Here is a 13,751-nt window from a genome sequence, read left to right on the forward strand (position 1 = left end):
CGAAATGAAACCAATCTATCCCAACCCTTTTTTAAGTAAAATCTATCCCGACCTTTCAACTATGTAATAAAACTAGTCCCTCCCATTTTTCCATTAAATCATGAATTTTGACGCACTCTTTAAATGAACACAAAAAGGAAAAAAGAAAAAAAAGAAAGAAAGAAAGCAATAAAAAAAAATACTAAAAAATCTCGAAGTGAGTCTCATAACTTTTTATAAAGTCGAAACAAATATTACCTAAAAATAAAATACATATTAACACCAAAAAAAAAAAAAAAAAGGAAAAAATTTCATCTTTCCCAATCAAGTTCACCCCTTCACACACCCCAATCCCACTCAATCTACCCTCAATTATGGTCAAACACCACCTACACAATACAATCATGGATGGTGGCAACACTGCCATATAATAATAATAATAATAATAATAATAATAATAATAATAATAATAATAATAATAATATTAATTATTATTATTATTATTATTATTATTATTATTATAATAAATTTTTAAAAAATTTAAAAATTAGAAAAAATTAAAAAAGCAAGAGTTGCAATTTGGTTCTTGCAAATGGATGTTGAGTAGGGATGGTAATTGAGCTGGTCGGCTCGGACTGCTCGTGGCTCGACTCAAGGCTCAGAGGCACCGAGCCTCATTTTTTAGAGTTGGCTCAAGTCGGGCCAACCCGTATCTTTAAAAAAAAAAAAAAAGAGGAAAAAGAGAGGAAAAATCTACTATCTATTGGTAGCAGATTTGTTGCCAACACCGGCAGCAAATCAGCTACTGGTTGGCAGCTAAAATAGCTATCAAACAGGCCATAAGAGGTATATATTAAAAAAAAATCTAGAAATCGAGCTCGGCCCGGCTCTTCTCGGTAAAGCCCGAGCAGAAAGCTCCGGTCGAGCCTTAATTTTCGGCTTGGACCAAAAAAAACCCACCTTAAAAAAGTTCAAGTCGAGCTCGAGCCAAAAATTTTAGCTCGTGAGCCAGCTCAATTCGGCTCAACTCGTTGACATCCCTAATGTTGAGGGGCTATTGAAGTGTCCATTATTGGTGGTGGTTCGACGGTCTAGGTTGTCAATTATTTATATCGAAGATTTTATTTAATTTCTAAATTAATTTCTCTAAAGATGGGGGGTGCTGTTGTAAGCGTGATTACATTTGTGGAAGTGGTGTTTCATTCTGGGTGTAGTTGGACGGGTGGGGGAACTTGGTTGGGAAAGTTAAATGTTCATTATTATTTATTGGTTTATTTAAAGAGGTGGGCAAATCTATCATTAATGGTCAAAAATGGATAGATTATGAGTTTTACTCAATAATTGAAATATTCGAGTTGTATTATATTAAAAAAAAGGTAGAGTAGATTTGTTACATTTCGCAAAAGTTGGAGACGAAAAGTGCAAATTTTTCATGAAACAATAGTTAGAATATATAGAAAAATTTGCACATAGATCCTCAATCTATACCCTTTGGATCCCCATTCAAATTTTCTTTAATTTCAGATAACCAAAATTTTTATTTTTGGTTTCGGATGAAATCTATAAAAATTAAATAATTCTATACCTTGCACACGACGACTTTAAGCATGGGTATTTTCATCAACTTCTTGTGATATTTTACCAAAAATTTTTATTTTTGTTCTATTTTTAATTGTTTCATAAGTAGTATAATGGATTGTCGAAAATACCCAAGCGTAAAGTGATGGTGTGAAAGGCGCGTGAGATTCCATCCAAAAGGACCTATGTTTACCAAAAATCAAAACTTTGCAATCTAAAGTCATAAATTTCAAATGGGGACCGAAGTGCTTTAAGAGGTATAGTTTGTGAAACCCGGGTGCAAATTTCTCAAATAAATATAGTTCCCCCAGTATGTTTAGTATGGGCCAGTGTGAGGGCAATGGTCTCCAAAATATGCCTAATTAGGTGAACTCAAATAGGCCGAGTTTAATTGATATCCAATCTCAATTTCAACACCATTTACTTTGTGTGAAATTAGGAGTCCCGTCGGAAATTGAAATATACACCCTGTTGGGATTTCCTTTTCTCTAACGTATGCGCTACCACCCTTCATAATAAAATCTAATGAGTTTTCCCCCCCAGGACACATCCCAACTGGCAAAAATGAGGGCGCTTCAAAACTAGCAGATCAAAGGTTGTGAGTTCGATTCCTGGAAGACAGATATTCTCCTGGAAGACAGGATTTATCCTGAAAGGCAGGAGTTCTACTGGAAGGCAAGGTGCAAAGATGAAAAACGATTTGCTTGGCACTTTGACAGACAGTTGGGGGGGCTCTTGAACAATGATCAGTTTGGGGCACAACCTACGGTTTAACCTGTTTGCAGCTTGAGGGGCCAAGGTGTAAACTCCAGGATTTAGTCACTGTAAGGTGGATACTTGAATATCAAAAATAAAATAAAATCTAATGAGCTTTACACTATAATATATTGAGTACATTGTTATTTTTAATAACTTTTATATCCGTTCCTCTTAGGGATGTCAAATGGACAGGCCGAGCGGCTCGGGCTATCTCGACTCGTTGAGCCCACGAGCGATTTATGGACCGTGTGCCCACAAAATATGCAAATTTACAAAAAATGTGTAAATTTACCCAAAATTTTTTTTTTAAAAATTACGAGCTCGTGGGGCAAGTTCAAGCTCGGCTCGTCTTTCACGAGCCACGAGCTCGACTCACCACGAGTCTGAGCCGAGCTGAGCTCGTGGGTTAAAGGGTCGAGTCGAGTCGAGCTGGTTCGACCCATTGTCATCCCTAATTCCTCTTTTTAAGCTCATAATAATTAAAAAAAAATAATGTTATATAGCACCATTGATACTATTTTAACAACAATTTAGGTGTTATCATGTGATATGTTTAATTAAATGTTGAAATATGTGACTCACTTAATTGTATCTCTCATTTAATGTCACATAGTGTTATCTAAGATGAATAAATCTGCAGCACTGTCAACTCAATTTATTTACGATTTTAATCCAAATCGAACATTATCTTTACTCATTATATGCTGAACAATTAACCTAGTAATAAGATGAACAAATTCTGCAGCAATTTTTACTCAACTTGTTGACACAGCTAATTCGTTATAGAATATTATTAGTATAATTATTCTCAAAGAGGGCCACGTAGGCCCTGTTTTCAGCCCTCTTTCCCAAGAATAACTCATATTATTATTGTGTCACTGAAAATAGGTACTGATGCTACCAAAAAATAGTACTTGAGAGATCTCGAACTTGAGGATCGAACTTCGAACTTTGATGAACACGAACGGTCTTCGAATACCTGCAACAAAGGCAACGAGGTGTGTGCTCGTCGCCCCTCCGATGCTTAAGTCAAATAGGGAATTTAGTGCGTGAGGCTGTAAACTAGAAATAATGAAAAACATAACTCAAAAATGAGCCCGGGTTATGTATTTATAGGTGCCGATGATAGAGTCCTAGGAGGACTTAGCCATGTGTGATCCTTATCCTTGTAGAATAAGGAGTTAGTGTTTCATTTCAAGCATTCAACCATTGTTTGAGTCGAAAAGTGAGTCTAGCTAGGTAAGAATTGTAGGTTGGGTAGAATTTGTGTTCCCCTAGGTCATCAAAAAGACCTGTCATGACGTCACAGAGGCCCGACCTAAGTACCCCGACCTCATATTGATGATTTTTAGGCAGGGCCAAGTTCTGGGTAGTGTGGTCGAGTCCGCGATCGGATATTTCTGGGGTGATCAATCTTCATTAAAGAATGTATCATTTGATTTTCATAATTTATCTTCATTAAAGAATGGATAATTTAATTATCATAATTTATTTCAACTTTTTCTCTACATCTTCTCGCTTATGCATGGGACCCATAATTAGTGCAATACACATCTTCATTGGAGATGCTCTTCTCTCAATTCTCATTTTTCCTTGTCACGTGCATAACAATTAATGTTGTTACGTTGAAGATGCTATTCTAGAGGAAAAAAGTCACACATGCAGGGGTGGACTTGACCCATTAAAGGTCCAGCGGGTGCAAAAAGATGCTATTCTAGAGGAAAGAAAGTCACACATGCAGGGGTGGACCTGACCCATTAAGGGTCCAGCGGGAGCAATTAATTTTTAACATTTACATAGTTCATAATTTTTAGTTCAACATTTAATTTTTACATAATTCTTTCTCGTCTCCACTTAATGATGTTCCCATATCCTCCCCTGCCCACATGTATGATATCGTAAACAAAGAAAAAGGACAGCAAAATTTCTCCTTACACAACATTTAAATAAAAAAAAAAATTAATTTAAAAAATGCATGAGTAGCCACTCAATTATTAATTAATAAGTACGTATTTATTACGGAATAAAAATTAATTTACGTAATAAAAATTAATTTATTGGTTAAATAATGAGTGCAGTGTGGCGAGTTTGAGAAGTGCAATAATAGAATATAATATGTGAGAACCATCAATGGATTGGACAAAATAAATACTATATATTATTATTTTATTTTTTATTTTTTGGGAGTGGGGGGCGGGGGGGGGGGGTTAATTTGAAGATGCTGGGCTAAATCTTTTTTAACTATGAGGATTACCTGAACTTTGTTATGATATTTTGACTATACAATTCTCATTTTCATTTCAATTCATGTTCTTGTGATTGTGTATTAAGAGATCATTACATTTGAATGTTTGATCACCATATGAAATAATATTTTTGATTTATTTTGCTTTAGAAAAGTCAAAAATAGGTTCAATGCGTGTTAATAAACAACATAAAGATGGTATAAAAACACTTCTATGCTTTATACAATCATTTCATGGTATTCTTGAATGTTAATGCATGTCTATATATTAGAATTCTTGCTAGGAATATTTTAAGGTCATATATGAGAATAAGTCTAGCTTTCCTCGGAGAGATTGTTAGATAAATTAGGATAATCGATTGTCACGAAGAAATTCATGACATGAATTGAAATTAATAACAGGGAGTTAAAATGAAGTCACTGAAGGAGTCGCATTTCTAGTGCTTTTTTCATCTTTGAATCAACTTGGATAATTTTAGCTTATTTTCGTAGATTAGTTAATTTAGCATAGATAATGAACAACTCAATATTGAAATTTGTGGGTTCAATGTAAGCTTAGTTTTAATTGAACTTATTCTGCATGCACATAAAATTTACACAAGTCATTATCGGGAGAGTTCTCATAATCATAGTAGCAACATATATAAGAGTCGAACTAGGAGAACGTTACATCCAGTCTTTTAAGGTGCGATTTTACCTCGTGCTGATGCCATAGATGCTATAAAAGCTTATACACAATAGACTCGTGTAATCACGACATATTTCTTACTCTTTCGAAAGATTTATCGCACATAAAATGATACAATCAGCGTTTTTAGAAACAAAAACGCAGAAGAAGCAGAGATAAAACCATAATTGAGATTCTTAACATTTCAGAATTCCTACAACTTAACTGTAAAAAGAATTCCCATGACATGTAAACAAAACAGACTAACAAAAAGATAATACTGATCATAAAACTACTAATACTAAAGACCTAAACAAGCCTAAAAGCTCGCCCTAGTCCTAAACTCCATTTATCGACTAGACTTGCCAAACTCTCTCATCTCATTCTTCTTCCCTACGAATTATAATATGGTCTATTGTGGCTCCTACTCCACATTACATCTCTGTACAATAAACCAAAGAACATAGGTATGAAACAACTGCAAGAAAATAATATGAGACTAAAACCAACAGTTTGCACAAGGACAGCTTCATTCCATCACTCGCATGACAGGGATGTGTTCGAAACAGATTCTGACTTGATGGTGGTCGGGGTAATTGCTGTGATTCCTGCTCCACCATTGGTTCTCATCTCGATAACTTTCTTGTGAGAATTTGAGTGCAATGACGGAACAAATGTAGGACTTGCAGCTGGACGGTATTCGGGGAAAAGGCGACCTGACTTGTAGCGAACGCCACAAGCATTGCACAGGGATTTTGGACCCATTGGGCCAGCCCTCCACTGTGGAGTCTTTGTAATCTGGCAATGCATGCATTTTCTAACTGCTTGTGCTGGAGGGTTCTCATTCATTTCCATAGGACCAACAGGCACAGCTGATTTGATTTTCCTCTTCTTCTTTTGTTCTGCTCCAACCTGTTTCATAATCTTTTCCATGGGCTGCGATTCCGCAAAATATTCAGATTCTGAGGAAATGACTGGAGTGACAAAGAGCTGTGGGGTCTCAAAGGAGGATGAAGGGGAAATGAGTTGAATTCCTGCTCGAGGATTGAAAGTTGCAGGGCGTGAACGTTTGGTCCGGGCACGATGCGGACCACGGCGCCTCATGTCGAGGGGCATAGTCTTCCCAACTGAGCAGGAACTGCTACTGCTACTGCTGCTGTTCTCTAGCACCAAAACCGGACTGGAGTTCAGGAATTGTTGGTGCAATGGCTCCTTGACAACACAAAGGTTCTCCTTTCCTAGAGTCAAGTCCGCACCAGAGAACGAATCCTCCACAAATGTAGAAAGCCATTCCAGCTGTACGATATCCTCATACTGCGAGAGAGAACAAGGCATGATTAAGAGAAATAAACAGATGAGCTTAAGATATAACATCGTATATTTACTTCAAAATCACATCTGGCACAACAGAATTGGTATATTCTATTCATTTAATCGAGAAAAATAGACATTGTTAATGGAAAGTATTAGCCAATTGAACACGTAATGATGAAATATCGTGTGCTAGTGTGCTCATTCACAACTGTGCACATGAAGTTTCGGTAACTTCCACATGAAAAGAGCTACAGGATTTTCATGTCACGGCATCTCACATTAAACTACCAATCCGTCACCAGTTCAGCGAGAGCCTAAAAGTGTTCAAAGATGGATTTCGTGAAGTTATAACCTCACCTAGCAGCTAAAAAGTAAGATTCACATGAATAAATGATTTATTCGGTATTCGTGCCTCGCCACCCTAACTCCATAGAAGAAAAGAAGTAACAGATAGTTACAGACAAAACTGAGCTAGCAGTTTGAAAATGTACATTGAGGAACAACCAAGCATGGAAAAATAGGATTTCTAGACTTAGTTAAACTTGGATTTAAAATATACATATAAATAATTCATAATAAAACAAATGTGTGGGTAGAATGGACAACACTTACCCTACTCATAAATATTTGAATTTTGGAACAAAATTGTATAATTCAAACGTCAAACCAACAACTGTTTACCACTTAATAATATCAAAATTAGCATCATGAAAAAGTTCATATAGAACCCAAAAAAGCTGGTTCTAAAATGGTTAATCGAAATATAGTAAATGCCAAGAATGTGACATCCAGCATCGCCAATGTGGCATAACTACACTACAATCTTATAAGCACTGCTATTCATGATAATACATAATAAAAATTAAAAGTGCTAAGCCATAATTTCAGTAGTACCATGACTGCCACCTCGATCCTCCCTCCCCTACTTTTTCATTTTTCATACCAAATTTCAGGTGGGGGGAAATAAGCAAGATGTTGTACCTAACAGCCGCTACCTTGCCAAGAGATTAAGACGGCTTGAAAAAAAAAATTTGAATTCAATAAAATCACGTAATCTAATAACTGGCCCCACAGTATGTGATTCGACAAATTTCACCGATTGCATAAACGAATAACTGGTCCCACAGCGCATGATTTCGACAAATTTCACCGATTGCATATAATGTCGCAAAGTTTTTGAAGAAGCCGTTGGCAAGAATTAACTTGTTTAGGGAAATTCATGACACTTATATACCAAATGCTGATTCTCACCGGAACACAAAGTTCAGCGGATAGATCAGTAATGGCGTTGCTTTGGCTATTGAAGAAAAGGGGGTCTGATTCCGGCAAGGGATCATTCCAAATGCGCGCAATATCCTTGCAATCGCCCGAGTCAATAAGGTTGCCATCACCATACTCATTATCTGGGGGGAACTCAATCAAGTCATCAATTTGATCAAAGAAGTTTCCACAGTCATTTTCATCCATGCAATTTGGACCTGTCATTTCTATACTTTTAAAACTCTTTCCCACGATCTTTCCCTGCAAAAAAAATAAAAAACAAAAAATTAGAAATTTGTATATGTGCACAAAACATACACATTCATACGTTAGAAATTTGGATTATTGTATATAGTAATTTAACATTTAAGGTAAGACACTGAGAATCTGAATAATCTTTTGTAAGTAGACGATCTTAAATAACAAAAGTGGGAATAAATTGAATGTGAACATTGGACTTGTAATAGAGTGCACCGACAAAATTCTATGGCAAAAACCATAAATTTTAAGTATTCAAATGCAGGAATCGAAAACAAACCTTGAAGTTTTGGGTTTGAAAAGGCAAAATCTGAATAACCCAAAATGCAGAGAGCTCGAGTCAACAAAATCGTCAGAACTCAGTTTTCTCTACGCTAATTTTCCTGCAATAGAAAGAGAGAAATGGTTATTAATTAGAGAATTACATTTCAAGAAAATGGCGTGTTGAAGAAATACAAGATAAGATTCCACATTTCAAGAATTGTAAAAGACAAAAAAGAAAATGGGAACAAAATATTTCAATTTGTTGCTCAACTTCTTGTTTTGGCTTAATTTGAAAACATAAACGACGGGTCATAAAGACTCAAACTTGCCCATTTTTTCTTGGAAAACCAAACTTGACAATATAGAAAAATTTACCAAATTCCTTAACAAGAACAATTATTTGCATATTTGAAGGTAAAACAAAGGAAATACTTAAAAGACTCAAACTTTATCAAATTTTCAACCTTTCTTCCCCCGGAAAACAGAGACAAGGAAAAACACATATTTTAAAACAAAATTTGCATGAAATATGTAAATTCCACTCATGAAAGTGAGAGAAAACGAGTTCATGTTAATAGAATGGGAGAAAAAAAGCAGAGCCAAACCTGTTCTTAAACCCCACAAAAGTAAAATCTTCTCACCGAAAAACTCCAATGTCAATCAGCGAAGGAATTGGGAATTATTTTTCTTGGGCACAAATTTAAAGGCAAACAAGAAGAGCCCAGTCTGAGAAAAAGCAATAAAGAAACAAAACAAAAAGGACAAAAAAAACCCAAACCCCTACTCTATTATTCCTCCATTATTAGTGCCAGTTCTACAGTGCGAAAGGAAGAAGGAGAAATGAAACCGAAAATGGGTTGTGAAGAAGAGAAAGTGAGAGAAGAAGAGGCTAAAAAGAAAGGAAATATGGTAGGTAAAATTCTTGATTCATTGCAAGCTGTCTTTTACTCTTCACTCGCTCTTCACTCGCTCTTCACTATCGTGATGTCTAAGTCTTCTCCAATAACCCGACCCCGCACCACCTCACACACGAGAACCTACGAAAGGCTCTCTCTTTCTCTCTCTCGTGTATTAAAATACTTTTAACTATGGAATTGGACTCGCAGTGTACATACAATTCTTATTTCCTGACTTATTGGGACACATTTCACGATTTAACTTCCTTACAAGGCTCTAGGGACGGGACGGTAAGGGCCTCAAGGTTAGAGTTCAACATTTTTCTTTCTTTTTTTTAAAAAACATTTTTAACTATATATTTTTTCATAAAATAATTTTCTATAGCAAAACTAACTCTCTATCCTCCTCCAGTATTTTTTCCTGCTTTTGAATAGTGATTTTTAGGTGAATATGTGGTTAAAATATAGAAAAAAAAATTTATATTTATGTAAAATTATTTTATGAAAAAACATATAGTTAAAAATGAGTTTTTTTTTTTTTTTTTAAAAGCTCAAACATAGGCTTAATACTTAGTATTTATTTTCGAACAATAATTAGTACATGTGCATGTTTATTACATTGTAATTATACTTTTTTCACAATCAATATTACCTAATACTAGTTAGTACTCGCATTTATAGCACTTAACTCGCATTTATAGCACTCAATGTTTAAATTTTAGCCGCTACATATTCAAGGTACAAATTTTAAAATGTTCATAGCTTGCTGATATGAATTGGCTAGTGAATAAACAGATTTCAACATGTGTGCTTACGTAGCTACAAACATGCACGTATTCGTGTATACAAGGATGAAATTGTGTTAACTTGTTGACCTATTTTGTAGAACTTAGATATAACCTTTCGTTGAAGTTATATGTAAAGTATAGATATTTCGCAACATTACCAAAAGAAATATATAATATAGCTCCCTTTACATATATCTATTTTGGCAACAAATATCATTTATATTTATGCCTTAAATTGATTGTGTGACAATGCTCAAATGTTTATAATGCATTAACACTCTAAGCATGTAAATATGGTATCTCCATTACATTGTATTGGCGCAACCATAGTAAATAGCAAAAAAACATACGTGCATACTTATATACATTTCGTTTGATTCTCATTTTTATAAGAATGAAAATAAAAAATATAGTCATTACAGGACCCGCACAAAAGAGAGGAAGTCAAATATGGTGGTTTGATGTAATGAATAACAATCATATTTTTTTATTTTTTTGGACAAAGAATGAGAAACAAATGGGGGCGATAATAACCATATTATCTTTGCATGATTTTATTGCTTGCTTTTTGTCGAAGTATATATTTTTGGTTGGGTGTAAGGTAGACAATTTTAAAAACATTTCTTTATTTATTAAGTATAGAGATCATCAAGATTTCGTAAATTATTGCTGAACATATCGAGTTCATAATTTCATATCAAATCAATATATTCATTCATACATACATAATATGTTAATTTATGGTTGGTTTTTATTTTAAAACAATACGTTTTTGTTTGATATTCAGTTGTTGCTGGTCTTTCAAAAATTTGTAGGACTAATAAATGCTACTTTACTAAATAAATTTCCAAAAAAGCCCCAACACCAAAAAGGAAATTTTTTTCACTACTTCCCTTACATATTAATTTCACTTGGTGATTATTTATTTAGCCACTATTCCACAACATATATGATTTCAAACTTTTATTTTTGAAAGGGATATATGATATGTATAATTAACTCTTCTTTCTCAAAAAAATAAAATTATATCGAATCTTAATGTTTTATTATTTAATTATCAGGTATGTCTAACTCGATCGAGTCTTAGTTATTTCACAAAGTCAAATCTTGACGGTTGATTCAGAGTTTAATTTTCTCATACTTTGTTAGTAATAAATTTCTTCCAAACAGACGTTAATAAAATTGAACTTTGCTATTTATATACTGATTTTTGACACTTTGGTTGACACTTGTATTGTTATCAAGTGTCAATTGGATGGAAAAATCATTTTAAATTTAAATTATTCAATAGGGTAATGACACATGACGAAGTGTAAACTAAAGTATATACCATAATGTAAATGTAGCAATGTTCAATAAATTTACATTTTTTTTTCCTACTATATTTACAACGGACCTTACAGCTAAAAAGGCGTTAATTAATTCATAAATTGAAACAAATTAACAGAAAAATAAAAGTGAGTTAACGGCTGCAATTATGTCTGCCATTTGGGCATCACAGAAATCATTATTATGCCCATTGAATGATTTCTTTACTTTCAGCCATTATAAAACTATCTTGAAGCTTTTTCTTACGCTATACTCTCCCTCTACTTTAACTTTGTGCCTCCTTGCAAGTTCAACAGGTTATATCATATAAATTGTAATATTTGATATGTAAGGTCGAACGACACTTGCCTTGTTTGATTCGGTTCAAAATCAGATTTTTAGAAGATTTGATAAAAATAAAATAAAATAAAACACGTGGTCTAAAAGTAAATAAAAATTGTGAATTTATAAAATAAATGGTTAAAAATGAATTTTAAAAATTTCGGACCAAACATGGTCTTAGTATTAACATTAAGGAGAGGAGTGAAAATGTGAATATTTTTGTTGTTCTATAAATTGAAAGTATTGTACATAATCTAAATTTTTTTTTTGACGGGTTGATATTACAATCTTATATTATAATATATTTGAGTTGAGCTATTATTTTTTCATGAAGTAATGCTTGAATGAATTTTCAATTTTATAAGGTTTCAATAATAATTGAGTTTTAGGCTCTTGATTATTTGTTTATTATCATTTTCATATCAACATTCTACAAATTTTACACAAGATGAACTAAACTAATCTCGAATATCTCGAACTAGTATTTAAAGCTCGCTAGATTACTAATGGATATATTCTACAAGCGTCCATTTCTTTATGTTCAGCAAAATTACACATTAAACTGTATTTTTCAAAATATATATTGATATCGTACTATAAGTTTTAGCTCCTTAGTTTTACAATCAAGACTTATGTTCGACTTTAGAAATCCTTTACACACCTCCATTGCCCTTTAGTCTTTGCCCGATAGTAATTGTCTACTAGGAATCGTCCGTTTTCCCATAATTATTGACGCAAGGTTAGAATAACAAATGAAAATTATCTTTGGATTATATTCAAACAATTTGGTAATTGAAAAATAAAAAAAAATAAAAAATAAAAAACAAAGAACAGCACATAAAGATAAAGAAACAATTCCAGTTGTAAGAATAATTGAATAACAACATTTTTCCCCGCAAAAAAGAAAAAGAAAAAAAAACTAAATTAGATTTTCTTTTCTTTTTAACTAACTTAAAGTATGCACTCTTCGAATCACTTCTAAAAGACTTCTCCCTTTTGAAAAGCTGATTTGGCTAAAACCTCATTTGCACCGTCAATTTTTAGACTTGCTTCTATATATATGTCTCTATGTTTGGTTCAGTTAGAAAAGTGTACTAAAACTCAAGCAAAAATCAATAATTAATTTTAATTATATATTTTATGAGATTAAGAGGTTGATTGGCTGTGATTTTCTAAAGCCAAGAAAGTGCTTTTTTGACATTTTTTTTCAAGGTGGATTCCACACAAGACACAACCAGTCTATTAAAGTGGTTGCCAACAGGAATAATTTTGCTGCCAACGGTAATAATTTGGCTGAAAATTTCTCCCAGACAAGCGCTAATAATTTTCCATCCATAGTTTATTAATTTTTATCAAATCTGTTAAAAATCCTATTTTTATCTTAACTACTTTTTCAAACAGGAGCATAACTTAAATATACAACTAAGTCAGGGTAAAATCACAAAACCTAACATTACATTATTTATCGGACCGAGCTCCATGTATAGGAGCTCGGTTCACAGGGGCTGTACAGGCTCCCTCGTTGTAGGGGGTCGGAACCCACAGCAATTAAAAAAAAATGGTGGGTCCTACCTCCCCCCCCCCTCCTGTCTCATCTAGTAAGGGCCTATGAACCAGGGCTATAACTCCATCTTTTTCCTTATTTATTATAATCTGGCAGCCTTTATAGATTAAAGGGTAAAATAAAATTATTACTCGAAATATTTATTGGACCGAGCTCCATGTATAGGAGCTCGGTTCACGGGCGTTGTACAGGCCCCCTCATTGTAGGGGATCGGGTCCCACAACAATTATAAAAAAAATGGTGGGTCCTACCCCTCCTCTCTCATCTGGCAAGGGCCTGTAAACCAGGCCCTGTAACTCCATCTTTTTCCTTTTTTATTATAATCTGGCAGCCTTTATAGATTAAAAGGTAAAATAAAATTATTACTCGAAAAATTTGATTGCTTTTAAAGCTCCGAACCTCTCTCATTAAGCTTCAATCTTATATTTTACAGAAAAATAAATCTTCTACTTACTTTTTCCATATCCACTAGTAAAAAAGATAGAGTTGGATTGACAGAGGTTCTTTTAACACATTTTCAATTATATAT

At 33.8% G+C, this 13,751-nt stretch overlaps 2 protein-coding genes across 2 annotated transcripts in view; both read right to left on the reverse strand.

Moving 5' to 3' along the window:
• LOC111397849 (auxin response factor 18-like) overlaps positions 1-406 on the reverse strand; it is a 5,978-nt gene extending 5,572 nt beyond the window's left edge. The window contains exon 1 of the mRNA XM_023024819.1: positions 326-406. Coding sequence (XP_022880587.1) covers positions 326-406 — 81 coding nt within the window. The remainder of the gene's footprint in view (positions 1-325) is intronic.
• Positions 407-5,403: 4,997 nt separating this feature from the next.
• On the reverse strand, positions 5,404-9,344 carry LOC111396874 (GATA transcription factor 8-like). Its single transcript, XM_023023465.1, has 4 exons — positions 8,930-9,344; positions 8,341-8,443; positions 7,794-8,063; positions 5,404-6,542 (listed from the first exon to the last, which is right to left on the reverse strand). Exons 3-4 carry the CDS (start codon positions 8,025-8,027, stop codon positions 5,766-5,768), a joined length of 1,011 nt encoding a protein of 336 aa, XP_022879233.1. The 5' UTR covers positions 8,028-8,063; positions 8,341-8,443; positions 8,930-9,344; the 3' UTR covers positions 5,404-5,765.
• Positions 9,345-13,751: the final 4,407 nt, after the last annotated feature.

The sequence above is a fragment of the Olea europaea genome, chromosome 7, assembly GCF_002742605.1.
Source record: "Olea europaea var. sylvestris chromosome 7, O_europaea_v1, whole genome shotgun sequence".
Lineage (NCBI taxonomy): Eukaryota > Viridiplantae > Streptophyta > Magnoliopsida > Lamiales > Oleaceae > Olea > Olea europaea.

Coding starts and splice junctions, on each gene's coding strand:
- LOC111396874 (XM_023023465.1), bottom strand. CDS start 8,027: ATGACAGGTCCAAATTGCATGGATGAAAATGACTGTGGAAACTTCTTT. Junction 6,543..7,793: donor CCGCTGAACTTTGTGTTCCG/GTGAGAATCAGC, acceptor TCTCTCTCGCAG/TATGAGGATATCGTACAGCT.